At 51.4% G+C, this 27,726-nt stretch overlaps 1 protein-coding gene across 1 annotated transcript; it reads right to left on the reverse strand.

Moving 5' to 3' along the window:
- Nucleotides 1-25: 25 nt before the first annotated feature.
- On the reverse strand, nucleotides 26-10,522 carry CXCR5 (C-X-C motif chemokine receptor 5). Its single transcript, XM_065882570.1, has 2 exons — nucleotides 10,455-10,522; nucleotides 26-1,495 (listed from the first exon to the last, which is right to left on the reverse strand). The coding sequence occupies exons 1-2, from the start codon at nucleotides 10,509-10,511 to the stop codon at nucleotides 428-430; spliced, it is 1,125 nt and encodes a 374-aa protein (XP_065738642.1). The 5' UTR covers nucleotides 10,512-10,522; the 3' UTR covers nucleotides 26-427.
- Between the last annotated feature and the right edge of the window lie 17,204 nt (nucleotides 10,523-27,726).

A 27,726-nucleotide genomic window follows, 5' to 3' on the forward strand; every position in this document is an offset into this window, starting at 1 on the left:
TTGGCAGGTGAGTTGGGAGGAGAGGTGGGTGGTTGTGGAGGTCGGTGGTCCATAAGATGATGGAGTACGTTCTGGAAGGGGAATGACTTTCCCTCTCGACAGGGGCAGAAGGAAAATTTCTTTCTTGAGCTTTGGATGGTTAGGATGAGAGAAGGTAAGTGTGGTCCTCTCAGCCCAAAGTGACGCAGACGAGCACAGGTATCCTTTGCTTTGCCCTTGGGCTGCTTTCCCCTCCCTGGACCCCAGCCTAGACCCGGGGCTGGGAGAAGAGCTGGCGGGGTTGTCCTGGAAAGAGGGGTTGGTTCCTCCAGCTGCCCCATATGAGGACACTGGCCAAGGCGAGCTCTTAGGATCCCAGATCTTGTTGGAAGGAGTTCGAGCATCTCTGCCTGCCCCAAGGAAAGCAGAAACAAGGGGGGGCTGGGACCTAGAAGGTGGTGAGGGAGGTGGCATTCTCTGACTCCGAGAGGCTACTCTTGTGCCAACTAGGGAGGAACTGGCAAAGAGAGGCGGGGCCGGCACAGCCCAGCTTGGTCAGAAGCCGCGACAGGTCACTGCGGAACTTCACGCCGGCAAACGTGTAGAGCATGGGATTGAGGCAGCAGTGGGCCAGGCCCAGGAACTCACTCATGGTGATGGCCACGGAGAGATAGCCATTGAACTCACAGCTACTGCCCAGGGCCTTCAGCCTCGTCAGGGTGTCCAGGAAGATAACAACGTGGTAGGGTGACCAGCAGAGAAAGAAGACACTTGTCACAAGGATGGCCACCCTGACCGCCTTCTGCCGCTGAGGACGCCGCTGGGCCTGGCACAGCCTGTGCACCACCCCGACATAGCACCAGGTCATCACCAGCATCGGCAGCAGGAATCCTCCGATGTGATAGAGGAAGCGGGAGGTGAACCAGGCATTGGTTTCGGCCTGGTTCTCCTGGGGGAAGGTGCAGTGTGGTAGAGAGTCGTTGTAATGGGGTTGACTGACCTTGGCGAAGAGGATCTCTGGCAAGGCAAAGAAGACGCCCGCCAGCCAGATGGTTGCACAGGTGATGTGGATGGAGAGGAGGCGGCGGTGGCGGTAGGCGTGGACGGCGTGGACGATGGCCAGGTAGCGGTCCACGGCGATGCAGGCCAGGAGCAGGCTGCTGCAGTAGAAGTTGACCTTGTGCAGAGAAATCACGGTTTTGCAGAGGAAGCTGCCCAGGACCCAGCCCACGGAGCCCTCGGCCACAGCGAAGGGCAGGATGAAGACCAGCAGGAGGTCGGCCACCGCCAGGTGGAACAGGAAGGTCTCGGTTGAGCTGCGTGTTTGCCGGTGCCGCTCCAGGATGACCAACACCAGGATGTTGCCCATCATACCCAGGAGGAAGATGAGGCCATAGGCCACGGGCACGAACACGGCCTTGAAGGAGGTCAGCAGGGGCCCCTCAGCTGTGGAGCAGAGGTGATTTTCCATTGTGTGGGTCTCCGTACTGTCATTGTAGCTGCCTAATTCCTTGTACTGCAAGGGCAAGGAGACAGGAGGGTGGGAACTGAGAACCAGTCTTTCCTCTCAGAGAGGGACCCAGACCCCCTGGTAGAGTAATCCTATCCCCCCAGGCTAACTGCTTTTGTCCCTGCACTCCCAGTCTGCCCACGGACCAAATCCCAGTTTCCCTTCGTGTTCCTCAAACAAATCACGTTGTCTTTTCCAACTTCAGTTTTGGTCTGTAAACATCCCTCACTGGGTAGTGACAAAGATGAAAGGAGATATGTGGTGTGGATGTGCTTCATAAACTCTGAAGGGCTGGGCACCTGTAAGTCGTTTCTCATTTGCGAGGCCTCAGGTGTGGAAGGATGCAGCTGCAGGGGCTGGAATCAGGGCTTCCATTTGGGGGAATGGATCTGGTTAGGACAAAGAGCCATCTCTTCCGATTCTGAACAGAACAGAGGGCACTCAGACCTAGGATCCTGCTGAAGGGGTGGATGCTGGTATGGCCTGCTGGCTTGCTCTCAGTTTGTCCCCTCGTTCCTTCAGTATATCTGAAATTGTAGTAAGAGCCTCTTTTTTGTTTAATCGGCACAGCAAGCCCAAGGCCTGTGATATTCCGGTTTCACCCACGTCTCGCCAGAGATCAGGTCTGCTTGAATCCACGCTGATGTAACTCCCACCACGACACAGCACTGCCTGGCTGCCCTGCCTGCTACTCCCTGTCACCAGCAAACGCCTCACTCTGCTCCCTTCTCCGCGAGGGGAGGGGGAGGGGGGAGGGAGGAGGCTTCCAAGTGAAGGGGATGTGCCCACTCTGTCTCCGGAAGCTCACTCCTCCCTTGCCTCCCCCTCCCCCCCCAGCCCTCCCCACCCCAGCACTCAGGTTGTTTACCCAGCTAACCGCAAAGGAAGGCAGGGCGCCTGTTTTCATACCTTTCACTCACAGCTGCCCCCCTGCACCTGCTCCTCACCTCCCAGCTCTGTTCTTCCCACCCCCTCCCCTAACCATACACCTCTCCACAGCGTTTCAAAACCATTTATAACCAGCTTATGTGGCTTCAAAAAGGCACTTCTGTAAACCATGAGCCCCAGGGAGAGAGAGGATGGGAGAGGGTACCGGGCACCCAGGCTCAGGGTGGTCCCACCCTGCCCTCCTTCCTGGAGAGCGAGGGTCCCACACAAGCAGGGGGTGGTTGTACTGTCACCCAGGGCCCCAGCTGTGGGTCATACACTTGTTCTCCATGGTGGGAAGACCCATTCCCCAACCTGGGCCTTTCCTTCTGGTTCCTGAGAGAAGCGGGTGGGAGGATACATTAGTGCAGTGGCAGAGTCATAGGCTGGCCCGACCCCAGCATCCCTCTGCCATAGCCCAAGTCTAGCCCTTCTTCACCCTAATGCTCAGGACTACTGTCTCCCCATGGGTCCCATTCTCACCGACTTCTCCACTCTTATCCATCTCCTGCACAGAGGACAGGATGAGTTTTTCAACCCACGAATACCATCACATCAGTGTCCTGCTTAAAATCTTTTGCTGGTTCCCTGTTACCTCTAAGCAGTGGTTTTCTTTTCTTTTTGTCTTTATCTTCTTTTTTTCAATTTCATAGAATTAAAAAAAAATTATCGCAGTAGAGTTGATTTAAAATGTTGTGTTAGTCATATTTAAAAGCAAAGCCAGGGCTTCCCTGGTGGCGCAGTGGTTGAGAGTCCGCCTGCCGATGCAGGAGACACGGGTTCGTGCCCCGGTCCGGGAAGATCCCATGTGCCGCGGAGCGGCTGGGCCTGTGAGCCATGGCCGCTGAGCCTCTGCGTCCGGAGCCTGTGCTCCGCAATGGGAGAGGCCACAACAGTGAGAGGCCCCCGTACCGCAAAAAAAAAAAAAAAAAAGCAAAGCCAGTTATAAGGAAAAGTCATGTTTGGGATCAAGTTCATCAATAGAAGATTTGAGGAAGCCAACCTCAGGGCATTCACACAGCAGAATACAACGCAGCGCTCAAAAAGAAGTGAGGTTTACCTGCGCGTTCTCTTAGGAAGAGATGTTTCCCATACATTACTAAATTTCAGAACTGATTGTGAGGCCTCCCATACAGCATAAGTCCATGGACTTTCTTTGCAGGTTTTACTGGGGTTGGGGGGCGGCGGTGGGAAGGGAGGGAGACTCTGGTCCTCCCGTCTTTAAACCAGACACCCTTGTCTCATGTGGTGTTTCACACATAGGCTTTTGTTTATGAAAATGGTTCTGCTTTCACTGGAAGACCATGGACTTGCAGGGTGAGGTGTAAACTCCTCTACTGGGCCTTTACATGTTTGCAAACTGTATATTCCCCTGACCTTTCAAACCTTCTCTTCCACTTTATCGCTTTATCCCTCTCCTTCAGGTTCATCATCCTCCTGGCTGCCTGCCCCCGTCACGCTGACACAATCCTGTCTCTAAAACTCTTCCTTTCGCCCAGCAGTCCTTTCTTCCCAAGTCTGCCTATTGCTGTGCTTCCTTCAAGGCCCCACTCAATCCCACCTTCCTATGTCCTTCCTAACTCTTCTGCTTGGAATTACATTCTCTCTTCTTCCATCACGTGTGCCTTTATTACCTCACTCAGGGTTGGGATGTCGGTGGCCTCATTGGATGGTGAGCTCCCGGGGGCAGGTCCCCTGTGTCTCCCTTACAAGGCCATGTGTTTTACACATGCCAGACACGATGCAGATGTGTGCTGTACCGCTTGGAGAGCAGTTTCCCAGATAAGGCCAGGGGACCTCGTATTCTGGGACTCTGGGGAAGTTCCTCCCTACGCCTCAGCAGACTCAGACACTCCTTCCCACCCTTCTTCAGTTTTTGCCTCTTCCCAATGCTCTTGACAGCCTAGAGCCTATCTTGGGTTCTCTAACCATATTGGGAGTTATTTCCAACATCGTCATTGAATACAACCATTTGATTCATCCTGGAACTCAGCAGGAGTTAAACGGGAAGGCAGTGAGACGAGCTGTTTTCACGCAGAGCAAAGCAATTGAGACAGAAGGAGAAGAGATGCAGGCTTTGGTGCAGTCAGCGGGGCTGGACTCCATGTACCTTGTGGTGGGAGCCTGGCCCTCCCACTGCCCAGCGGAGGGCTTAGGTGCAGCCAGCCTGTCTGGTCCAGAACCACTCAAGACCTGCCCCCTAAAGCATTCCGGTTGATTGGTTTGCTGCTCATTTAAAGTCAACACAGTGAGACAAGTCCCTAGGAGCCCAGAGCCCCCGTCTCCTGAGAACCAGGCTTAGAGGAGGGTTGCGAGTGGGGGACTGTCTTTCCCTTCTTGCCAAGAGGTCAGGTTCGGCAGAGCGCTCAGGCAGAGAGGAGAAGACAGAGGAAGCTGGTTTGAGGAGTGCGGAGAGATGGCGATGCCTCTCAGCAGGAGGTGTCAAACAGACATCCTGGGGCCTCGGGAGTGGGAGTGGCACGTGTTAAAGCCACTTCCCACAGCCAGGGGATCCCGCACACCCGCCCTTCCTCAAATCATGGAGATAGGTAATGGAGCAAGGTCAGCTCTGGCCCAGCGGGAAGTTAGGGATCAGGAATCCTGAATGCTGTGGGGAGTGGGCGCGGAAGGGAGCCCCCCAAGACTCACACCCAGAGGGAGCTCAGGGTGGGCCATCTGGCCGAGCGCTCACTCATCCTTTGCTAGGAGAAGCTGCAGGAAGCCACGGTCACTCTGACGGCAGCGTGACCCTGTATAGACTCAGACATGTGACTGCTGGGGCCACAACAGCATGTGGCATAAGCAGGTACCCAGTGGACAGTAGCCTGACAGAGGCCAGGGACCCAGGCCTCAAAGAAGGCAAGAAAACACGATGACTGGGATGAAGCTGTGCAGAGGGCAGGAGTGGGGACTAGAACATTCTGTGTCCTGGTATTGAGGTGCCAGGAGAAGGGACGATGGGGGGAGAGATCAAAGTGCTTGGAATTACAAATATTTCTCTTCCTACCCCCACTCCACCCCTCTGCCCCTCCCTTCTTTCCTTCCTCAGGAGCCTCTGTAGGACCCAGGCCCCTCCCTGGATAATTAAGTCCTCCAAGCCCCATCTGACTTCAAATAATGAGGCTGTCTCACTGCCCTGCAGTGGCCGGTGTAGAGCTCAGCAAACGTTTGCTGATGGGGGTCTGTGTCAGCAGGTGGGCAGCGGGTGTCTAGGACCTTCCTCAGGGGTCTGTCCTGGATCCTCTCCTCTTTTTCACTCTCTACCCTGTCTTGGGTGATACGGCTGGGGGAGGCTTTCAGACAGTGCAGAGTTCTCTACAACCTGGAACTACAGGCCCAAACTGACCAGATGGAACTGGTAAAGAAAAATGTAGAGACCTAGATGGGGTTTAAAACTTCAACTCTTCAGGGACAGGTTGGAGAAGACCTGACTTAACAACTGTTTGTGAGAAAAAGACCTGAGAGCTTGTTGACTGCAAGCTTCAAATGAGTCAACAGGGTGGCGTGGCTGCCAGCAGGGCTTTGTTGCCTCATCTAGGTGAACAGAAACCTGTAGGTGGGCACCTGCCACCAACCCAGTTTGTTTGGGCTGGACAAGGGTGACCAGTTCTTAAGGGGTCTGGAAATCCCCACCCTGGGGGGAAGTTTCCAGGTCCCGGGCTGTGGTGTCCAGGAAAGAGAAGACTTGAGTCCAGGAGAGCTGGCTCCTTCAAGGACTGGAAAGAGCTCCCATGGCGAGAAGGCAGGATGGGCTTATTGTGTGAGGTCCTAGCAGGTAGAGCAGGAGAAATGGGCAGAGGTTGGGATTGGGGGTGTTTCAGTCAAAGGACAAAGAACCTTCTAACAGGCAGAACTGTCGAACCATGGGTTGGGGCCCTTGGGAGGAAGAGGAATGTTTGAGACCAAGTGTGTGTGGGAAGGGATTCCTGCTCTGGAAAGGAAGCTGGGCCCTGCCCTCAGATGCCCCTTGCTCACAGCTCCCAGGTGCTCCGAGTCTCTGGCTGTCATGCCCTGCCCTGCGCTGTTCTGGTTCTCAGTGTCACCTTCATCTAGCTTAGCACCTGGGTGGGAGCCGTTGCTTCTCCAGCCTGTCTGTCCTGCACTGAGTGAATGGCCCAGCCTGACTTGCTTCTCAGCCCCCAGGAGGGAGGCAGGGCTGCTGAGTGCTTGGCTCATCCAGGCCCAACTCCGGGGCTCCAGGGGCCTGAGTCATACTAGCTGCAAGAGGCATCTACACACAGATGCGGTTCATCACTCCGGCTATAGGGGACACACACAGGCTCCGTCTCCTTTTATGTCTCTGGCTGGATATTCCCAACCCAGAGTCAGGAGTCGTGAGTAGGACCAGCCAGGGCATCTCTCATTCCAGCTTTCTGTGGCTTGAGGGGTGCGGGGGTCTGGAAGAAGGAGGCTGGGCTGAGGGGCGAGGGCGGAGGACTTTGTCCCTTCCCCACGCTTCCTTTAGAGGGCCCACACCCCCTAAAGACCATCTGAGACTCTGGCTGGCCAGATTTGTCACATCTCCTCCGTCTCCCCGCCCCCACCCCTCAGGAGCGAGCCCGCCAGGCTCCTCTTCCATCTCCAACCCAAGGGTTTTGGCCATTAGGAACATGGCACTACTCTGGGTGTGGTTCTGGAGGGAGACTTTAAGCTACCCCTACCTCTGCACTGAGTCTTTAGGTTTCAAGGGGTCCCCCTTGGCACCCCAGATCAATTTGCACTTTGGGGACAGAGCCACACAGTCCGAGGGACAGGTAGACAGGTCTCTTAGGTGTGTATGGCAACCTCTTGAAGCCATCTCCCGGGTCAGTACTGATTTGAAATATTTTGTCCCATCGTTCCTGAAAGACCTTGTGTCCTGATTCTCAGTCCTAAATTCACGGGCACTTTTTCTGCCATTGTGCCAGAGGAGTGGTTCAGCCACAGTCTGTGTCCTCACTGAAGGCAAGAATTCCTGATGGAGACTGTGGTCTCTGTGCCTGAGCCCAGACTTGCCCCAACACTGACCCCTCCCCAGGCTAGCCCTGGGTCTCTCCCTCATCTCTGACCCTTCCAATCCCCCCCCAGTTGGGGCTTCTTCCACTGGGGTTCCTCTGGGACTTTTGACCTGGTTTGGGAGGGGGTGAGCCTCCCTTCCCCCAAGGTAAACCCCAGAAACAGCCTGAGCTGGTTTTGGTTCCTCTTCCTTGATGAAATGGGACAGTGCATATGAATGGCCTTCCCGTCCTGTGATGCGCTGATCACGCTGAAGTCATAGTCGGTGGGGGGTCATCCCTGGGGAGGGGTCAGGGGAAGCCAGGCCCTGGGGCTGGACCACCTTCACCCTGCTCTATAGCAGCTTCTCCTCCTGGCTGGTGTGCAGGGTGGGGCCGGAGGTGCAGGTTATGACCGACCCCTGTAGGTACCCCAGGTCCTAGGTCTGTCAAGAGGAGGCGGCGTGCTTTCAGATCCAGGTTCCTATGGACAGAGGCTTTTCTAGGTCTGCCTTCCCAGCAGGATGGGTCCCTGGCATGCCCACCCCAGGGACCTGGCTCCTAGTTTCTGGTACTTAGCCATCTAGAGTTTTTCTGTTTGGATCCTCCGTTCATGGGAATTAGCAACCCATCTCAAGAAAAGGGACATTTTAAACAGTTGATCTCAGAATGCAAGAGGAGGGAGGGAAGATAGGATGCCCAACACTTGGTTTATGGCCAAGAGCCCCCAGTTCTTAACCCAGCACTGGAGTCTAGAACCCAGTGTTCTAGGACACTGAACTCATACTTGCTTTGGACCAGGAGAGGGAGAGGAATAGGAAGCAAAATAGTAGAACTGAGACTAACTCCAGAGAGAAATGGGGAGTTGAGACACTTAGCGGAGCAGCACAAATCAGTACATACTCATTGCGAAGCTACTGCATACAAGACTCTTCTGCCGCCCCGCCGCGCCAGGGCCCCTGTGCTGGGAGATACCGTCAGGGAGACTGTCAAAACTGCTCGAGGTCCTGCTGTGAGTGGCAGGGGGGTGGTGGAGAGAGAGGGTCTGGACTTCTGAGGGGGCAACAGCCCTGGAGAGAGAGTGTATGGGAGGTGAGTGCAGGCGGGATGAGGTGCCGGGGGCTGGCTTGAAGAAAGGTCCAGGGCCCGGATGGTCCTAGGACTCCTGGCTCCTGGCCCGACCCTGTTGGAGGGGGTTCAGGCCTGCAGGGATGCCTGGGCTGAGACCACTCATTTGAGGTGTGACATGAAGTGAGTCACCGCTCTCTCTCCCCGGGCTGCAGGTTTTCTTTGGTATGTGGGACATGCCCGGCTGTCCCCCTGCCGCCACCTGTCTCTAGTAGGTCACGCAGTGGAGTGAGGCGTGCAGTTAGGGGAACTCTTGAGGTTTCTCAGAAGCCAGAACTGGCCGGGTCTCGAGTTGGTTACTGTGATATCCAACTGGGTCAGGGCTCGTGGTCAGCTTGAAGCTTCGGGTAGAGGAAGATGCCCGGTAACCTAGTCAGGTGAGGCCAGGGGCCAGGGCTGGGGGCCAGGGTGGGAGCACATTGCCTCGTCAGGGTTGTGGGGTTTTAGTCTGATTGGACTCAGGGCCAGCTTTATGGGTGTGAGTCCCGTACAGTCACGCAGGGCCCAGCACTTAGAAGAGCCCTGTGCTTGGTTTAGTGCTCTGCCGTCTCTATCTTGAAATTCTTAACAGAGGCCCTGCACGTTCATTTTGCATTGGGTCCCACAAATTAAGCAGCAGGTCTGATTAGACTGATGGTTGCGGCTCTGCTTTTATCGGAGGGTTGGATCTGAGAAGACAGACTTTGGGTACTTATCCCTTCCCCCACCTCCCCATGCTCTGCTTATGCTTCCAAGTCTTGGGATCTGGGCAAGTGAGAGGCAGACTTTTCCGAGCAAGTCTGGGAACACAGCTGGTGGAGTTACAGTATAGACTCCAGCCAGGGGAGCTAGAGGGAGTCGGAGACCATCTCAGGGTGAGTTTAGGGCCAGGAGAGCTGGCAGGTATAGGAGAAAAGGTTTGGACCTTTAGAAAAGGATCCAGCCCAGAATTTAGCTCAGAGAGAAGTTCTTTTCCCAGCAGTGCCCTTGGCCATGGGGGAAAGGGAGTGAAGACTACAAGAAAGTTTCCCTAAGATCCCTACAAGCAGCCCTCTGCTGCCCTCACACAGGAGCCTTGGGTCTCTGGTTGAGCTGCTCCTTACATACACCTTCTGGGGACCCAGTAACAGCCAAGCCAACTGGGTTACTCTGCTTCACGGGACAGTCTTGGGTGGGTGGCAGACAGTGACGCTGGGGACTATTTTCTTAGCCCACCGAAAAATACCTAATCTCTAGAGAGCCCAGTCCTCTGAGGGAGGCCACAATGTGCTCAGAGACGCTTCTAGGATTAACACCGAGTTCTTCCACTAACTTGATACCAGCTTGGCACCCCCTACCTCCTGACCCCAGCCCACTGGGGTCCTCTCCCCTGCTGACCATCTCCTTGGGTTTAGCACGTAATCATTGTCTACGAGCTTCTGGTGAGTAATTTTTTTTTCTTCTTGGCTAGCCCGTAAGCTATTTAAGTGCCAAGAACAGGCTCTCACCTTCTCTATCCAAGAGAGAATGTCGTACCCCGATGACAGAATCGTAGAGCGAGAGATGAATAAACATACACTGATTGGCCAACTAGCAATGCCAGCCTCCTGATATGAAGAAAACCTCCAAAGTACTTTCCCATCTACCCCGTATTCCAGCCGTACGAGATGAGGAGAGGACCCTCTACTGAAGAATGGAGAGGCAAAGTGACTCGTTCTAGGTCCTAGAGCGCGTCAGGGAGGATGCAGGACCTGAACCCATACTTCCAATCCCCTCTAAATAAAGGATGTCTATTTAAGGCAGCAGCTCTATTTTCCGTGGAATGAGAAATCAAACCTTAAAAGGCAGGCGCCGATGGGCCTGTCTAGATCCTGCCTATCCGCAGTGGGAGAGGACTGCATGTCTCCCCGCTTCCTTGGGCCCCGGGTGCAGGATATTTAGAATTCCTGGGCGACCGTAAGCCACCTATCCCTACTCACCAGGTCCTCCAGGTTGTAGTTCATGAGGTCCATGTCCAGGGTTAGGGGGTAGTTCATGGTTGTAGCCGTATGTCACCAGACTGGCCACAGCCTGATGTTGAGAACTTCTCCGCCTGCTGACTATAGAGAGGTGGCAGCCGTCAGCTGCAAATTTAAACAAATGAACTGCGTGCTGTCTCCTGGGGCTGCGTAGGACCCGAGGCCTGTCTCACAACTCATCATTTTTTTTTTTTTTCCACTGGGTCTTTTGTGTTTTTTTGAAGAAAAAGGGAAAATCCCCACAGCATCAGTGCCAGTCAAGCATTTCGGCTTCTTTCCCAGCAATAGTTGTCTCAGTTGGGGCTTGTAACTGGTTTAAAGGCTGCCGCTTGCTTCTCCTCCCTGTATCTCCACCAGCCTCCCAACAGGGAGTTGTGCCTTGTAATGAAAACCACCACATTGGTCGGGGGGGCTCTGAGGGAAACTCCACATAGAAGGGGAGCAGGAGGTGAGCTCTTCCAGGCCCTCTCCTCCAAGCCGCCTCCAAACCCTCATCTGTCTCTCCACTAGGGCAACCCAGTCCCCAGTGTGCCCAGGGCTGAAAGTCCCTTGTCCTGGGAAACCCCTCGGTCCGAGGCAGACTGGGATACCCTACTTGCATTATCCTTTTGCCCAGGCAGGGGCAAAACCCCTTCCCTTTCTAGCTCAAGTTCAGAAGAGATAGGTTAGAAGTTTTCAAAGGGAGCACACTAAAACATTGCTGGAAGACAAAAACAAAATTACCCAAATCACCAAGCACAAAAATATAGTCACAGAAGAGTCATCTTCTGGCTCAGAAATAATGATGTTCTAGCTATAAATGAACTCGGTTGGCACATAAATGGTTTACGTCATAGACTACCCAGCTAGAGTAGATTTTTACATGGGAGGACCCTGAGGCCCAGAGAGGCAGAGTGACGTCCTCAGGACCCACAGCTAGCCAGTGGCAGAGCCAGGACTGAACCCAGGCTTCCTGACTCCATATTCAGTGTCTCCCCTATCCCACCAGGCTGCTACTCTTACAGGCTCAACGGAACCCTTTTCCTTTCCCTCACCTCTGCCCTGTCTGTGGACCCCTACCTTTAAGAAGCTCAATGTAGACACCGATCGACTTCCCCTCCAAGTCTCATCTTCGTGCTTTTCCTTCCAGGAGAGGTCCACAATGATACAAAAACAGCGAGTGCACAAACAGAGGCGCCCACACGTGATGGGCTCTTTCCCTGCCCCACCTCATCCTCCCCTGCCTGCCAAATGACCATTGGCTGGGATTCTCCCCTTTCTAGTGCCCTCCGTCTCCTTCTCCTCCATGTTCATCTTCCCCTTTTCTCCCCCCCACTTCACCCCAACAGGTACATCTTTCTTGGGTTTCCACAGCTTGAGGAGTTTTCAGCCTGTATTTGTACTGTTGAGGTCTTTCTTTCCTCAATCTCCATTCACTGCCTTCAGCAACAGCTTTCAAGGAGGAAGAATTTCAGGAAAAGGGGCCAGAGGTCCCTTCTGCACTTCCAGTCTGGAAACCTGCAGGAGGAAGCTGCCCCGGTGTTTCTTGTGTAATCCCCATTCTTCCAGCCCCACCCACCCCAACATCCCTGCCCTTCCAATCGACTGATATACTCAATTTAGCTTTTGCTACTCTAAGGACATTGATCAGGAAAGAATATAGTACGGAGAATCACGTAGGAATTGGAAGGGAATTTGAAAGAGCAACCATTCTTTCCTCATTCCCCCCTTCCCCTACCCCCAGCAAATTCAAGATTCCTGTCACTACGTCCTCATCAGATGGTCACCCAGTATTAGTCAAACATCACCAAGGGTGAGAAATTTGTTTCTTTCAAGAGGTCGTGTTTTAATGCAGTTTGATTTAATCAACCCATTCTTTGACCTCTGGGTGATTTCTGATTAATGGTCTAGATATAATCTGACTAGGACAAAATATAGGAAGGGAAGATTTTCCCTGTTCAAGGTTCCATACTTATATAACTGTAATTAAAGTGGTCTTTCCTGTGGGCTCCCATTCCCCTTGACAACATACTTAACAAATTTCATTTTGATGGTTTGAATCCATCATCTCAGCTTCTAAGGGGAAACTTTTGAAATCCTGATTCAGTCCTCTGTTCCTGTGATACCAACTTAGATAAGCCTGCTATCCTTGGGTCTATCCAAGTCTTGATGGAAAATATTGACAGAACAACGCTAGAAACAGAACCCTACTTCATGCCATTAGAAACCTACTTTTCTCAAAGGTCAGAGAAGACTTCATGGAAGAAGGAGGACATGAGCTGGACATTGAAGGTTTGGATAGAGTGACCTGATATGCCTGGAGGGGAAGGTGCAAGGTAGGGGGCGTGGGAGATGATGAAGACTGCATGAAAAGGTGTGTGGAAAGAATTACTCAAGATGTGATGGGTATGGTGACGGTGTTGTTGTTGATGATGATGATGGGGGGCGTGGGCAGCAGCAAGAAGATGGAGGAGGTTGGAGTGTACACTGGACAAGGTAGGAATTGCTCTCGTGGCCTTCTCCTCTCTTACTCGTCCTGTGGGTGTCCATTCACCTTGATGCGTGGCAGGTCCAGAAGAGGGGTTTGGGAGGAGGCGCAGGACTGCCCCTCGGGTGCCGCAGAGGCTTTGGCTGTGGTTGCAGCTATGACGCTGGGGGCAGCAAGGCATCTGTTGGCTTCTCAGTGGCTGACCTGGGTCTTATGGAGAAGAGAAACCTGCGATGTCACCTGAACTCCTCTCTAGTCCCTTAACTTCCTGGTGCTTCTTGCATCGTGGGCCCATTCAGATGCCCCTTCCTGTCTCTCCAGACGCTGGGACATACTGCAGGTTCCCAGGGCCCACTTGTCCCAGCCACTGACCTTTGATGGTCAACTGGGTTTGCCCTAAATGGGTAAATACCACCCGACTATGAGTTCTAATGTTGCCTTAGAAGGTTCAGAGAGTAACTGCCTCTGGTAGAAAAGATGATCTTAAGGTCTTCAAAGCCATAAAGCCAGACTAGCCCCGCAGAATAGAGAGGGAAATGCCCAGCCTGTGACCCCTTGACTTTAAGGATGAGATGGCAGGGGTTCCACCTGTGTGTGAGGGGGACATTTCCAGAGAAGGCAGCCCACATTTTTTTTTTTTTTTTTGCGATACATGGGCCTCTCACTGCTGTGGCCTCTCCCGTTGCGGAGCACAGGCTCTGGACGCTCAGGCTCAGCGGCCATGGGTCACGGGCCTAGCCGCTCCGCGGCATGTGGGATCTTCCCGGACCGGGGCACGAACCCGCGTCCCCTGCATCGGCAGGCGGACTCTCAACAACTGCGCCACCAGGGAAGTCCGGCAGCCCACATTTTATTTCAACTTGTTTATATTTCTTCCGTGTGGGATCCCAATCCCCACCCCATGGGCAGCCTACCCGAGGCAGAGCTGTTTGAGAACATCAAAAGCCCGACCACCGGTGGTTCTGACGAGGGTAGATTTATGTCTGCCTCAGGCAAGATGGTGGCTTAGTATCAGCCCAGGTGGATGTTTCTCAGTAATTGTGCTTCACAGTTCACGCGTTAAGTTTCTCTTTATTTCAGATACTAGATACAGTCACTTGTCTTGGAGTTCATTTCCTACATTCCACAGAAAAGTTCAGTTGTTCTGCAGAGTGTTCGGGGTGCAGGGAAAGGGCTGGGGTTTCCCCCCTATTCTCTCACTACCCTGAGATGTTCACTCTCTCTGACCTGGACAGAGATCTTGTTCCCTTCTTCCTCTGGGTCTTCCTCAGCTGTTCAGAACAGCGCTCCACAGGTCCCCACCTAGCGAGTCAGCCCAAGGAAGTGTTGGGTATCTTTCTAGGATGAGAATAACAACGTTCGTATAGCATTTACCAATCTACAAAGTCGCACACTTTTTATATTTAATTTTTCTTAATCTTTGTACTTAATTTCACATTTAACTCTCTTTAATCCTCAAAACTCGTTATGCAGGAGGTATTGGCATCACCCATGGCCAAATTTGCAGGGGGTGGGGCTGGAGGATGAGGAAACAGAGGCTCAGTTGCTCCCTCATGAGTACAGGGAGAGTGATGGCAGAGTCAGGGTCTGAAGCCAAACCCGGGGGTCTCTCTACCAGACCACGTGACCTTCTCTCAGAGATTCAGTTTCGCAAAGGACGGGCACTTACTTGGCTATCTGAGGGGAAAACTGCCTAAACCCTTTATGGGCTTTTTATCCGACACTTACTATGTGCCGTGAGCCGCTAAGCTCTTCACACACATCACTTCCTATGGTCCTCTGAACAGTCTTTATGTGCTAGGTATTTTTATCACGTTATCACACATGTGGAAACTGAGCTTCAGGCAGTAGTGGGAAGTAGCTGTAAGTGTTAACAGCTCTCTCAGTCACCAGTGACCCAAAAGCACAATAAAAATGAACACAGGAAGTGGGGTGGTAAAGGTTCTCAGTGTTGGAGCCAGCACCCACGCATAGCTCCTCTCTCATTAGGTAACAGGTAGGAGTCCTGCGGGGAGGAAATGAGCTGCAGGTGCATCAAGGTTGCCTCAAGGTTCTAGGGGCCATGAGCGTGTCTGGGAACCTCCGGCCTGTGGCGGGTTGTGTGGTCAGGATTAGAGAGTGAGTGAGGTTCCTGGATCCGGTGCTTGAATGTTGAGTACGGCTGAGCCCCAGCCAGAGGGGTGATGTGAAGATCGAGGGAGGTGGGATTCAGGCTCTGCCCTGGGAGGACTTGGTCCAGCAGAGAAGGCAGAACAGACCCATGTACCCAAGTCTGCACACTCATATACACATGTAACTTGAGAACATTTTCAAAGCAACACGCACGCATGTATTTGAACCCAGTGCGGGCCGAGTCCAGCAGTGTGGAAGACACACAGAGTAGGAAGGATATACCCAGCGTTCCTTTACACATAATCCTGTGCGTGAATGTACCGTATAGACAGTGGAAAGTAAGCCAGGTTTTATAGCAAAAGGCCTGGACTGGAGGCCCAGCATTTCTGCTTTTCAACAAGCCTGCTTTTAGACCAGACCTGCCTAGATATTCCGAGACACATCAAACACAGAATGCCGAACAGGGCATCCTTAGGAAAGCGGTTCTCAAATGTTAGGCCTCAGAATCGCCTGGAGGGCTTGTTAAACAGATGACTGGGCCCCCCCTCAGGTTTTCTGACCAAGGTCTGGGGTGGGACCTGAGAATCTGAACTCCTAACAAGTGACCAGGTGATGGTGATATTGCTGGCCTTGCAGCCACACTTTGAGAACCACTGCCCTGGGCAACACAGCACTGGTACGCGGAGAGCACTGACCCTGACCCAGCCCAAGCCAGCCAGCAAACTCTCAGCCTCTCCACACAAACCCTGCCACAGCTGAGGCTTCTCTACAGCAACTCACCTCACACAACCGGCACCACAACCCACAGCTGCTTTCCCTCAGAACACCGGCTTCCCTGGGCCCCAAGGTGACCCAGCTGAAATTCAGATCATGGCTTCCATCTCTGGCCCTTCTCTTGTCCATCTCGGCCTCCATGATAACTGGTGAAGCTTAAGTTCTGCTGGCTAACCTTCAGCACACCGTGTAACCCAGTCACTTTGACCGTGGCCCATAGTATGAAATAGGTCTTACATCACAGCCTCGTTGGCGTGTGTACACACACACACACACGTTCCCCACATAATACTTATTCTTTACTTATTCTTAGTATGTGTGACGTACTCATATTTTCTACCCTTCCTTTCTTCCTCCCCTGCTCCCTCTGGGTCTCTGCCTCTGTCTCTGCCTTTGTCCCTGTCTGTCTGTCTCTCTTTCTTTTTTTCTTCAGTGGAAGTCACTCCACCAAATTGCTTTCGTGCATCCACAAGTAAGTCCAATCCCTGGGTATATAAATTACAAATAAAACTTCTCTGAGCCTTAGCTTCCTAATCTGTACACTTGTAAAATGCCTGTACTGCCAACGCTGCTACTGTTTGTCTTGAATAACATCATGTATGTAAAAGTCTTTTTTTCCAAATAGAAATACTCCAATAGGCACAGAGTGCTATTAAACACACACACATACACAAACCCACACCCATACACACCACACTTTTAAAAGGGGCTTGGAAAGGAAGGAAGTTCAGACAGGACTCTGAGGGAAGGGAACAGGGAATGACTGAGCCCCAGCAGAGGTCTGCAGGTGGTACAAGCATATCTTGGGGAGAGGATGGTGGGCAGTTTTTCTGGACTGGAGCAGAGGAAGATGTGGGACAAGGACAAGAGGCTGGGAAGGTGGATTCTGAGGGGCACAGAGAGCCTCTCTGGGCATTTGGATCACAGATGGGGCAACTGGGAAACGCGATAGATCCTTTAGCAACAGAACTTCACAATGAAGATAGAATTAAAGGAAGTTTCAAAAAAACACTTATTAATTGCCTACTCCATGCCAGGGTGTAGCAGTGAACAAGACAGACTAGCCTTGCAGATGTCTCTGGTGAGGATGGGCAATGGGTCCTCATATAACTTAATTATTCCTTAAGCCTCCATTACATTCCAAGCACTGAACCAGATGCTGGGAAAAATAATAAGCAACAATCCTACACATGACTCCCGCCCTATCATAGCTTACACTCTGGAGAGGAGGTAGGCAGTAAACCAATCAACTATTTGCTTAGCAGTAATGATAACTTATAAAAATCTGTAAGTTCTATGAAGAAAAGGAACAGGATTCCCAGAGAGAAAACAATAATATGAAATCAATCTCCACAAACTAATAACCACAATCATAATACTCCCAGATTAATTTACAGTTTATAAAGTTCTTTCCCATGCTTTGTCTCAGCAGGACCTCATCTCAAGCCTGTGGAAAAAGCCAGCCAGGAGTTCTTCACCTCTTTTTTTTTTTTTTTTTGATGTTCTGCTCTTTTCAATCATTTTATTCCTTATCTTTTTCTTTTATAAATTTATTTATTTTACCTATTTATTTTTCTTATTTATCTTTGGCTGCGTTGGGTCTTCATTGCTGCGCGCAGGCTTTAGCTGCAGCGAGTGGGGGCTACTCTTCGTTGCCGTGCACGGGCTTCTCATTGTGGTGGCTTCTCTTGTTGCGGAGCATGGGCTCTAGGTGCGCAGGCTTCAGTAGTTGCGGCACGTGGGCTCAGTAGTTGTGGCTCGCAGGCTCAGTAGTTGTGGCACAGGGGCTTAGTTGCTCTGTGGCATGCGGGATCTTCCCGGACCAGGGCTCGAACCCGTGTCCCCTGCATTGGCAGGCAGATTCTTAACACTGTGCCACCAGGGAAGCCCCTCTTCACCTCTTTTATTTGTGAGAAAACCAAGGCTCAGCCGATCTCATGAGTTGCATGAGTCTTTCCAGTAGAAAAGGAAGTTCAGTCAGTTCTTCTGACTCCGGACCCAGTGCTCTGCCCTCCAAGGAGGAAGAGATGAACTGGCCCCCAGTGGGGCAGTTAGCCTGCTTGTTCTAGAGCAGATGTAAAGTGGCAAAATGTTCATCTCCAGGTGTAAAGAACAAATTTATGATTACCAAAGGGGGAAGGGTGGATGGGATGAATTGGGAGATTGGGATTGACATATATACACTATTGATACTAAGGAGAACCTACTGTACAGCACAGGGAACTCTACTCAATGCTCTGTGGTGACCTCAATGGGAAGGAAATCTAAAGAAGAGTGGATATATGTATACATACAGCTGATTCACTTTGCTGTACAGCAGAAACTAACACAACATTGTAAAGCGACTATACTCCGATAAAAGTTTTTTAAAAAGTTCATCTCCCCTACGTCCACGGCCTCAGAGCCTCTACGTGAGGCTAGAGAGAAGAACTATGGTCGGCGAGGGGGTGGGTTAGGGGCCTGGCCTTGGATGAGTCAGAGCGGGGCGGGCAGGACAGAGCAAACTTGAAGGCCAAAGGCAGGAAATGCGAAGCAGGACTGTGAGATGGCATTGTCAAATCATCTGCACCATCTCCATCTCTGTCTCCGTCTCCGGCAGTGAAAGTGAGCCGGGCCCAGGGCGGAGGTGAAGGGCCAACGAAACTCACCACCGCGTTCACCTCCGTGACTGGGGACACAGTGAGGCAGGCCCACCTGCCGTATCAGCACCTTGATCACAGAACTCATCAGAGCGAGGTTTCCAAATGACTCGGCCCTGCTGCCCCAGGAAGGAAGCCTTCTGGGCTGCTGCGTGGGGGCCGCTGGTTGTGGGCCAGGCACTTGAAAGAGAGTAAACGATGACACAGCAGTGGAGGACAGGGCTGCTGACACTGTGGTTCCAGCTCTGGAGAGGAGGCCGGGAGAGGCTGAGATAGAGCAGCCACCTGGCCTTACCCACCAAAGGGGGATGCTGGGGAAACCCCATAATGGCTCCCTGTGAGCGAGGAAACAAGCACCAGATTCTGTAACTTGGCAGTTTCGGTCCCTGTAATCTGGCCCAAATGTACCGTTTTTCAGGTAATAACTACTTATCGAATGGCCACTCTCTATTTCTAAACCTCTGTCCTCCTGCTTCCCCTCAGGTGCACCATCCTCCAGCCACCCAGATTCCTATAGTTTCCCCGCTTCCTCTTCCCGCCCCTTCCTGCCTTTACCTTTTGCTTACGGTGTTTCCTGAAATCTCAGCAGCCCTTCCCCCATATCTCCGCTGGACCAAAACTTGAATCTCCTCAAGGCCCATCTCAGTGCCCCTCCTCCACAAAGATTCTCCTAAATCAGAGTAATTTTTTCCTCCCTTGAACTCGATCTAGCGCTTTACCTACATTTCTTACCTTTCATCTGGCATTGTAGTTATTTATGTACTATATACTCTCCTATTAGGCTACGAGAGCCTTTGGTGACCAAGTCCTTGATGATTCATTTCCCGCCTCTCCCCGAGAGCTTTGTACCTAGTAGGTGCTCAGTAATTGTCTTTGACTGACTCACTGAATGAAGGAATGAAGAGGGAATGGGAGAGGGGCCAGTGGAGGAGAGGTAGGAAGTCTGGGTAGGGCCCAGGGGAGGTTGGCTTGCCCTGAGGCTTTCTGTGGGCTGAGCCTGCAGAGCTTAACCTGGGTCTGCCAGCCAGGTCAGGAGAAAGAACTCCGGCTTTTGAATCTCAGTCATCAGTAGCCGTATGACCTTGGGAAAGCCTCTGTCTTCTTCCTCATGTGTAAGTGATCTAATACCTATATCAAAAGTTTATTGTGAGGACAGATATGTGATCAATACAGGAAAACCCCCAATGCCTAGTAGTGTTCGATAAATTTGCTGACCAGTTAGCCAAGCGAGAGGGGTTTGTTTTAGCTGCTTGTTTTAGGTGGGGTGGGTGGGTGCGGCCTTTGCCCTACTCCTCTTTGTAGCAGAGACATCTGCACACTGATCCTGCGAGATTATAACCCAGCACAGTGCCAGGCACACCGCATGGAGTCAGCAGTCCACAGAGGTTTGATGAATGATGGGTGAACACTGCATGATAACTGAGTCAATAGCCTCTGGAATCTAAAATCCTCCTGGGGCTTCCCTGGTGGCGCAGTGGTTAAGAATCCACCTGCCAATGCAGGAGACACGGGTTCGAGCCCTGGTCTGGGAATATCCCACATGCCACGGAGCAGCTAAGCCCGTGTACCACAACTACTGAGCCTGTGCTCTCCAGCCTGCAAGCCACAACTACTGAGCCCACGTGCCACAACTACTGAAGCCAGCGTGCCTAGAGCCCGTGCTCTGCAACAAGAGAAGCCGCAGCAATGAGAAGCCCGCACACCACAACGAAGAGTAGCCCCTGCTCGACGCAACTAGAGAAAAACCCTCGCGCAGCAACGAAGACCCAACGCAGCCATAAATAAATAAATAAAATAAATAAATTTTAAAACTACCTAAATAAATAAAATCCTCCTTCTGGAAACTAAAGGAGCATAAGCTGTGGCTGTTACTGTTGTTCTGCTTCAGGCAGAGGAATTCTTATCCTCCGGGTGGTTGATCCAGCCCTGTGATCCTCCAGGGCCCCTGGCTAGATGCCGAGGAGAGGCTGTAGAGGCAGAGGTGGGAGAGAGGCTCAGCTTGTGCGCGACGGAAATCACCCTTGCTCGACAGCAGACCCAGAAACGCAACGGCGCTTTTTTGTCCTTGTCAGGCCTGGGGTGGGGAAGAGAAAGCCACAAGGCACTGAGCCTTACAAATCAGCCCAGTGCCCAGATAATGGACCCTGGCCAAGGCTGCATAGCTGTGGAACTCACTGTCCTGGAGATTGGCCCGGGAGGCTGAGCCCTGGTCAGCAGCAAAGAGACGGCTCCTTGCGCTGGGCAGTGGGCAAAGAGGGTGGCTGGGGAGGTGCCTGGGGATAGGGTAGAATGAGCCCAAACTGGCCTTGACAACTTCCATTGCACTCATTTCCTCCTGTGAGATGAGCAGAGTTTGGAACACATCATAGAAGGTTCTCGGACCAGGGGCACAGAAGGCTGATGAGGGGCTCCTCTCCATAATCTGAGGCTAGTGCACCGGGATGTGTCATGTGTGGATGCACCCTGGAGAGAAACCGGCCTCACTGACGTCTAGAGGTTGCTGAGCTGCAGGAATTCGCGGTCAGAGGACCATTGTGGAACCGCACAACCCAGACTGGGGCTGGAACCCAATTGCACCTCAGCTGTGACTCGAACCCAGCCAAATCTCAGACTGGGAGTTGAACCCACTGTCTTTTTTTTTTTTTTTTTTTTTTTAATTGTGGTACGCGGGTCTCTCACTGTTGCGGCCCCTCCCGCTGCGGAGCACAGGCTCCGGACGCGCAGGCTCAGCGGCCATGGCTCACGGGCCCAGCCGCTCCGCGGCACGGGGGATCCTCCCAGACCGGGGCGTGAGCCCGTGTCCCCTGCATCGGCAGGCGGACTCTCAACCACTGCGCCACCAGGGGAGCCCCCCACTGTCTTTTAATTGAAATCACACACCTGGTCTCGGACTTAATGAAACTCAGGTTCTTTACGTCTCAGCGCAGAAGGAATTCAGCGAGAAGCAAAGTGATAGGTAAGAAGCAGATTTATTGAAAGAGAGACACACTCCATAGACAGAGCATGTGCCATCTCAGAAGGTGAGAGGCCTTTTAGATACACATGCCTTAGGCATAACGTGGTCTGTCTCAGGAGGTGAGAGTGGTCCTGAAATATGGGGTGGTTAGCTTTAATGGGCTGGGTAATTTCACAGGCTAACGAGCGGGAGGATTATTCCAATTATTTTGAGAAGGGGTGGGGATTTCCAGGAATTGGGCTACTGCCCACTTTTTGGCCTTTTATGGTCAGCCTCAGAACTGTTATGGCGCCTCTGGGCGTGTCACTTAGCATATGCTAATGTATTACAATGAGCATATGTATAATGACACTCAAGGTGTACTGGGAGTGGAATCTTCCGCCATCTTGGGCCTAATCAGTTCTTACCAGTTTTTGTCGTATCCTCAACAGCTAGCCATTCTTTTTTTTTTTTTTTTTTTTTGCGGTGCGCGGGCCTCTCACTGTTGTGGCCCCCTCCCATTGCGGAGCACAGGCTCCGGACGCGCAGGCTCAGTGGCCATGGCCCACGGGCCCAGCCGCTCCGCTCCCAGACCGGGGCACAAACCCCAGTCCCCTGCATCGGCAGGCGGACTCTCAACCACTGCGCCACCAGGGAAGCCCCTAGCCATTCTTTTAAACGTTGAGCCCTGTCCCCTTCCCTACTGTCTCACTTGGGAGGCCACAGTCTCTCCCCAGTTTTTTTTTCTCTGGGTGGACTAAATCTGTGTGGATCCCGCTTTCAGAGGGCCCATGTACTCTTCCCCCCCCGCCCCACTCTGGGGGTCTCTGAGGGGAGGTTTTAGAGCCCTGCTGGAGACAGGGAGAAGGGAAGAGGGTGTCCTCACCCAGCCACCCCAAAACTGGCTGAGGACTTTGGGAGTGTGTCCCTGGGGCCATATCCTCAGGGGCAGGGGCTCTCCAGGTCTCTCTCCAGCCCCCCCACAACTGTGTTTAGGGGAAGCCCCCTGGAGCCTGGCAGGGGGAAGAAGCGGAGATTTGTTGCTTTGTGAAGCCTCTCCTTATGGACCAGACTGTTTTTTTCTAAAGAGGCTTCTTCTAGACTTATTATTTTTTTTCAATCTAATTACACAGTATAAGAACATGTTATTTTTGTAAATTATTTACAGAAAAAGCCCTTTGGTAGAGACCAACAATGTGCTCCTCCTTCTCCCCACGGATAACCACAGTGGCAAGGTCAGTGTCCTCTCCAGACCTATTCCAGGCACCGTCAAAAAGGTAAGGTATTGCTTTGCTTCACTTTTCTGTAAAGGATGTCATGTTGTTCCTACTTCAGTACTGTAAGTCAAAGTCTTGTTTTAGAGGCAATATTACATGTAATTGGAAAATAGCAGGAAAAATCCGTCATAATGTTACAGTGAGAACTAATGCAAATTTTGTGCACCATCTTTTTTCTTACACACAAATTGCAAATTTGTAATCGTAGTATCCATGTGATTTTGTAGCCTGCCTTTTCATTGAGCATGCTCTCATAAACATTGTTTGGAGGCTTTTTTTTTTCCCACCACTCCACATGGCTTGTCAGATCTTAGTTCCCTGACCGGGGGTTAAACCTGGGCTCACTGCAGTGGAAGCGCCGACTCTTAACCACTGGACTGCCAGGGAATTCCCTGTTTGGAGGTTTTTAGCATGAAATGTGAATGCTTAAAATTGTTCTTTTCCTGACTCTTACTGTTTCCAAAATGATAAAAGAATAGCCAGAGCTATTAGTTAAATGTATTCACAATTATTGTCAGGAGTGTACTATATGCCAGGTTTTGTTCTAGGCTCCAAGGATGTAGCAGTGAGCAAAATAGACAAAGATCCCTGTCCTCCAGTCTACATAGAGCTTACTTTCTAAAGGTAAAAGACAGATAATAGGCAAAATAAATTAGAAAATTAGATAGCGTGTTAGATAAATATGTATATGAGAAGGGCATATGTGCTATTAAAAATGGTGAAGCAGGAAAGGAGGACAGGGAGGGCTGAAGCTGTCGGGAAATACCTAACATTTAGAAGGCGACTTTTGGGTGAAGATTTGAAGGTTACAGGAGTAAGCCAAGAGCATAACTTGGGGTAAAAATGTTCCAAGCCTCAGTTAGCAAGCACAAAGATTCTGAAGTGTGGGAACGTGCAAGGAGGCCAGTCTGACTGCAGCAAAGCGAGCAAAGTGCTGTGTAAAGAAGATGACAGCAGAGATGGTGGGACCAGATTACATAAGGTCTCAGAGGTCCTGTAAGGACTTTGGCTTTTACTGTAAAGCAGGAAGTACTGGAGGCAGAAGAGTGTCATAATATGACATTGGTTAAAGTCGGCTCACTTTGGATGCTGCATTAAGAATAGACTCGAGGGGGGACTTCCCTAGCGGCACAGTGGTTAAGAATCCGCCTGTCAATGCAGGGGACACGGGTTCGATCCCTAGCCCGGGAAGATCCCACACGCCGCGGAGCAGCTAAGTCCGTGTGCCACAACTACTGAAGCCCATGCACTCTAGGGCCCGCGTGCCGCGACTACTGATCCTGCATGCCACAACTACTGAAGCCCGCGCACCTAGAGCCGGTGCTCCGCAACAAGAGAAGCCACCGCAGCGAGAAGCCCGCGCATCACAACGAAGAGTAGCCCCCACTCACTGCAACTAGAGAAGAGCCCGCACGCAGCAACGAAGACCCAACACAGCCAAAGGGGAAAAAAAAAAAAAGTTCAAACATCAAAATAAATAACATTAAAAAAAAAAAAGAATAGACTCAAGGGGAATAAAAATGGAAGCAGGGAAACCAAGAAGCTATTTCATCAGTCCAGGTAAGGATGACGGTGACATGAACCAGTGTGGTTACAATGAAGGTGGAGAAGTGAGCAGATTCCAGGTGTATTCTGAAGGAAGCCCTGACATAATTTGCTAATGGACAACACCAAGAACTTTGGCCTGAGCAGCTAGCAGGATGCAGTTGCCAGTAACTGAGATAGAGAAAACCTGGGAAAAGGCAGGTTTAGGGAGGGAGATGAAGAGTTTAGTTTAGGGCATGTGAGGCTTAAAATAACTATTAGATGTCCAAGGAGAGTTGTCCATCAGGCAGTTAGATATTCAAATATAGATATCAGAGGAGAGAAAGGAGCTCGAGATGTAAATTTGGAACAAACCAGGTAGAAGTGAGAGTAGGCAGAGACGAGATGAAGGATTGTGGCCTAAGGCACAAGGTTCAGAGATGAGGGAAATGCATTCATTCATTTATTTCTCACAACAACGCTCTGAGGAAATTACTGTTATTGTCATCATTTTATAAGTGATGAAATTCAGGCTTAAAGTGGTTAAACAACTTGCCAAAAGTCACATAGCCAGTAAGCAGCAGGACTGAGATTTGAACCAGCCAGTCTGGTTCCAGTTACCATACACTTAACCTCTAGTTTATATGGGTGGGTTCTATTCATGATCACAATTTACAGGTGGTGAAACTGAGTCTTAGGCTAAGTAATTTGCTAATACTGGTGGCAGAGCTGGGATAGGAACTCTCTCATTGACTCTCTGCTTTGAGAGATCTCTGCTTTTTTAATCAGTCTGCCATATGACCTGAACAACTTTCTGGAGGTGGGGAGAAAGCCTTCTGCATCTCTCAAGTTATAGCCCTTAAACAACTGCCTTTCCTCCTCACACACAAGAATTTTCTTTTTTCTTTTTTTTAAAATAAATTTATTTATTTTTGGCTGCATTGGGTCTTCGTTGCTGTGCTCAGGCTTTCTCTAGTTGCAGCGAGTGGGGGCTACTCTTTGTTGCGGTGTGCAGGCTTCTCATTTCAGGGACTTCTCTTGTTGCAGAGCACAGGCTCTAGGCGCGCAGGCTTCAGTAGTTGTGGCACACGGGCTTAGTTGCTCCGCGGCATGTGGGATCTTCCCAGACCAGGGCTCGAACCTGTGTCCCCTGCATTGGCAGGCAGATTCTTTTTTTTTGCAGTACGTGGGCCTCTCACTGTTGCGGCCTCTCCCGTTGCGGAGCACAGGCTCCGGACGCACAGGCTCAGCAGCCATGGCTCATGGGCCCAGCTGCTCCGCGGCATGTGGGATCTTCCCGGACCGGGGCACAAACCCGTGTCCCCTGCATAGGCAGGCGGACTCTCAACCACTGCGCCACCAGGGAAGCCCGGCAGGCAGATTCTTAACCACTGCTCCACCAAGGAAGTCCCCAGAAGAATTTTTTGACTTGTCACCGTGCTTGGAAAAATGGGATGCTAGGTCTAGCTGCCAAGGCAGCCTCAGCCTCTCTGACCCTTCCCCTCCCCCTTCTCCTGGTCAGGAAGCCCGTGGTTGGATGTGATTCCTGACTTCCTAAAGCTTAGGTCTTAAGGTGGTCCTATGGAATGGTTCTGTGTGGCCATCAGCAAGTTGCTTCCCTTCCCAGCCTCAGTTTCCTCTTCAGTAAAACAAGGGGATTAGGTCAGGACAGTGGTTCCCAAGCTGGCTGTGTACCTGATTCACCCATCTCAGGATTGTTTAGAGCCTGTAGTGCCCACAACAGACCTATTGAATCAGACTCTTCAGGAGTGAGGCCCAGGCATGTGTGTGGTACTTCCAACGTACCCCTGATTAGGACACCCTGGGTGAGACGATCTTGAAGGCCTCCTCTCAGTTGTGTGTGCTGTGGTTCTGGAGCCTCTTTCATCTTGGACTGTGCTTCTCTGATGTCTCTCAGGGCCCAGAGCAAGGTGCAACTCTGAGTAGAGGGCAGGGAACTTTTTTTTTTTTAACATTAATTTATTTGGCTGTGCCAGGTCTTAGTTGCAGCACGTGGGATCTTCCTTGCAGCATGCGGGATCTTATTTGCAGCATGTGGGATCTAGTTCCCCGACCAGGGATTGAACCTGGGCCCCCTGCATTGGGAGCACAGTCTTAGCCACTGGACCATCAGAGAAGTCCTAGAGGGCAGGCAACTTGAGTTCTCATTGCAGCCAGACCAGTAACTGAGCTCTAACAGGTTGCTTCCCCTCTCTGGACCTCAGTTTCCCCATCAGCAAGGAGAGTTTATGGGGGTGGGGTAGAGTTGCCCTAGATTCGTTCACCCAGCAAGTGTTCACTGAGCACCTACTTGACTCTTTGCCAAGCTCTACGATTCACTGGGTCTGAGTCTAAATCACACAGAAAGGGAGTATCAGAGCGGGTGAGGGTGGGAGGAGGGCTGCTGCCAGGCAAATTGTCCCAGTTGCCTAGACTTCCAGGCATGGATGCCATAGGTTCCCTTTTAGCAGGGTGAAGGTCCCCTCTTCCTAAACCCTCTTCCTGGCCCTGGCAGCTCCAGCTGGTCTCCACAGCAACAAGCAAGCCTGCTGGGCTCAGGAAGGGAGAGTATGCAAAACTGGTCAAATGAAAATCATTAGCTTTTCTAGATAATCTCAGTAACAAGCTCTAAAATATTAAACAATCCCACTTAAAATAGCATAACTACAACCTAGTAAGATCAACGTGTGGGCCCCAGCCCCATAGCAGCATCACCTGAGAGCTTGCTAGAAATCCAGAATCCTAGCCTCTGCCTGGGGCCTGCTGACTCAGACTCTGCTTTTTAAGAAGATTCCCAGGTGATGGTGCGCACGTCAAAGTTTGAGAAGCACTAAACTAAAAAGAAAATCGCCTCAGAAAACCCCTTGATGAGAAATGTGTGTGAGACCAGCATGAGGACAAGCACATGAATTCCCTGAGAGACAGCACATAGCACGCCATGTTCCTGGATGGGGCGACTCAGTGGTGTGAAGATGTCTATTCCTATGAGCGCAGAATGTGTAAAAGTGATTTGTGAAGTTCATCTGAAAGAATGGCCAAGAATAGCTTTTTTTATTTTTTAAGTAAATAAAAATAATGAGATGGGATTTGCCCTATCAGAGAGAAATGGTAGTAAGTAAGAATTCAGGTTCTGGAGGAAGTAGACCTGGGTTTGAATGTGACTCCACCACTTCCTGGACATGTCACTGTTGTAGAATGAATTGTGGTTCCCCCCCGCCCCATTCACATGTTGAAGCTTTCACCCCCAAATGTGACTGTACTTGGAAAGAGATCTGTCGCTCTCTCTTTGACTGAGAACAAAGGAAAGGTCATGAGAGAACACAGCAAGAAGGAGGTCATCAGCAAGCTAGGGAGAGAGCCCTCACCAGAAACCGAGCCCTCACCAGAAACCAAGCCCTGCCAGAACCTTGATCTTGAACTTTCCAGCCTCCAGAACTGTGAGAAAATAAATTTCTGTAGCTTAGGCCACACAGTCTGCAGTGTTTTGTTGCGGCAGCCTGAATGG

This window comes from Phocoena phocoena, chromosome 8 (assembly GCF_963924675.1).
Source record: "Phocoena phocoena chromosome 8, mPhoPho1.1, whole genome shotgun sequence".
NCBI classification, from domain to species: domain Eukaryota; kingdom Metazoa; phylum Chordata; class Mammalia; order Artiodactyla; family Phocoenidae; genus Phocoena; species Phocoena phocoena.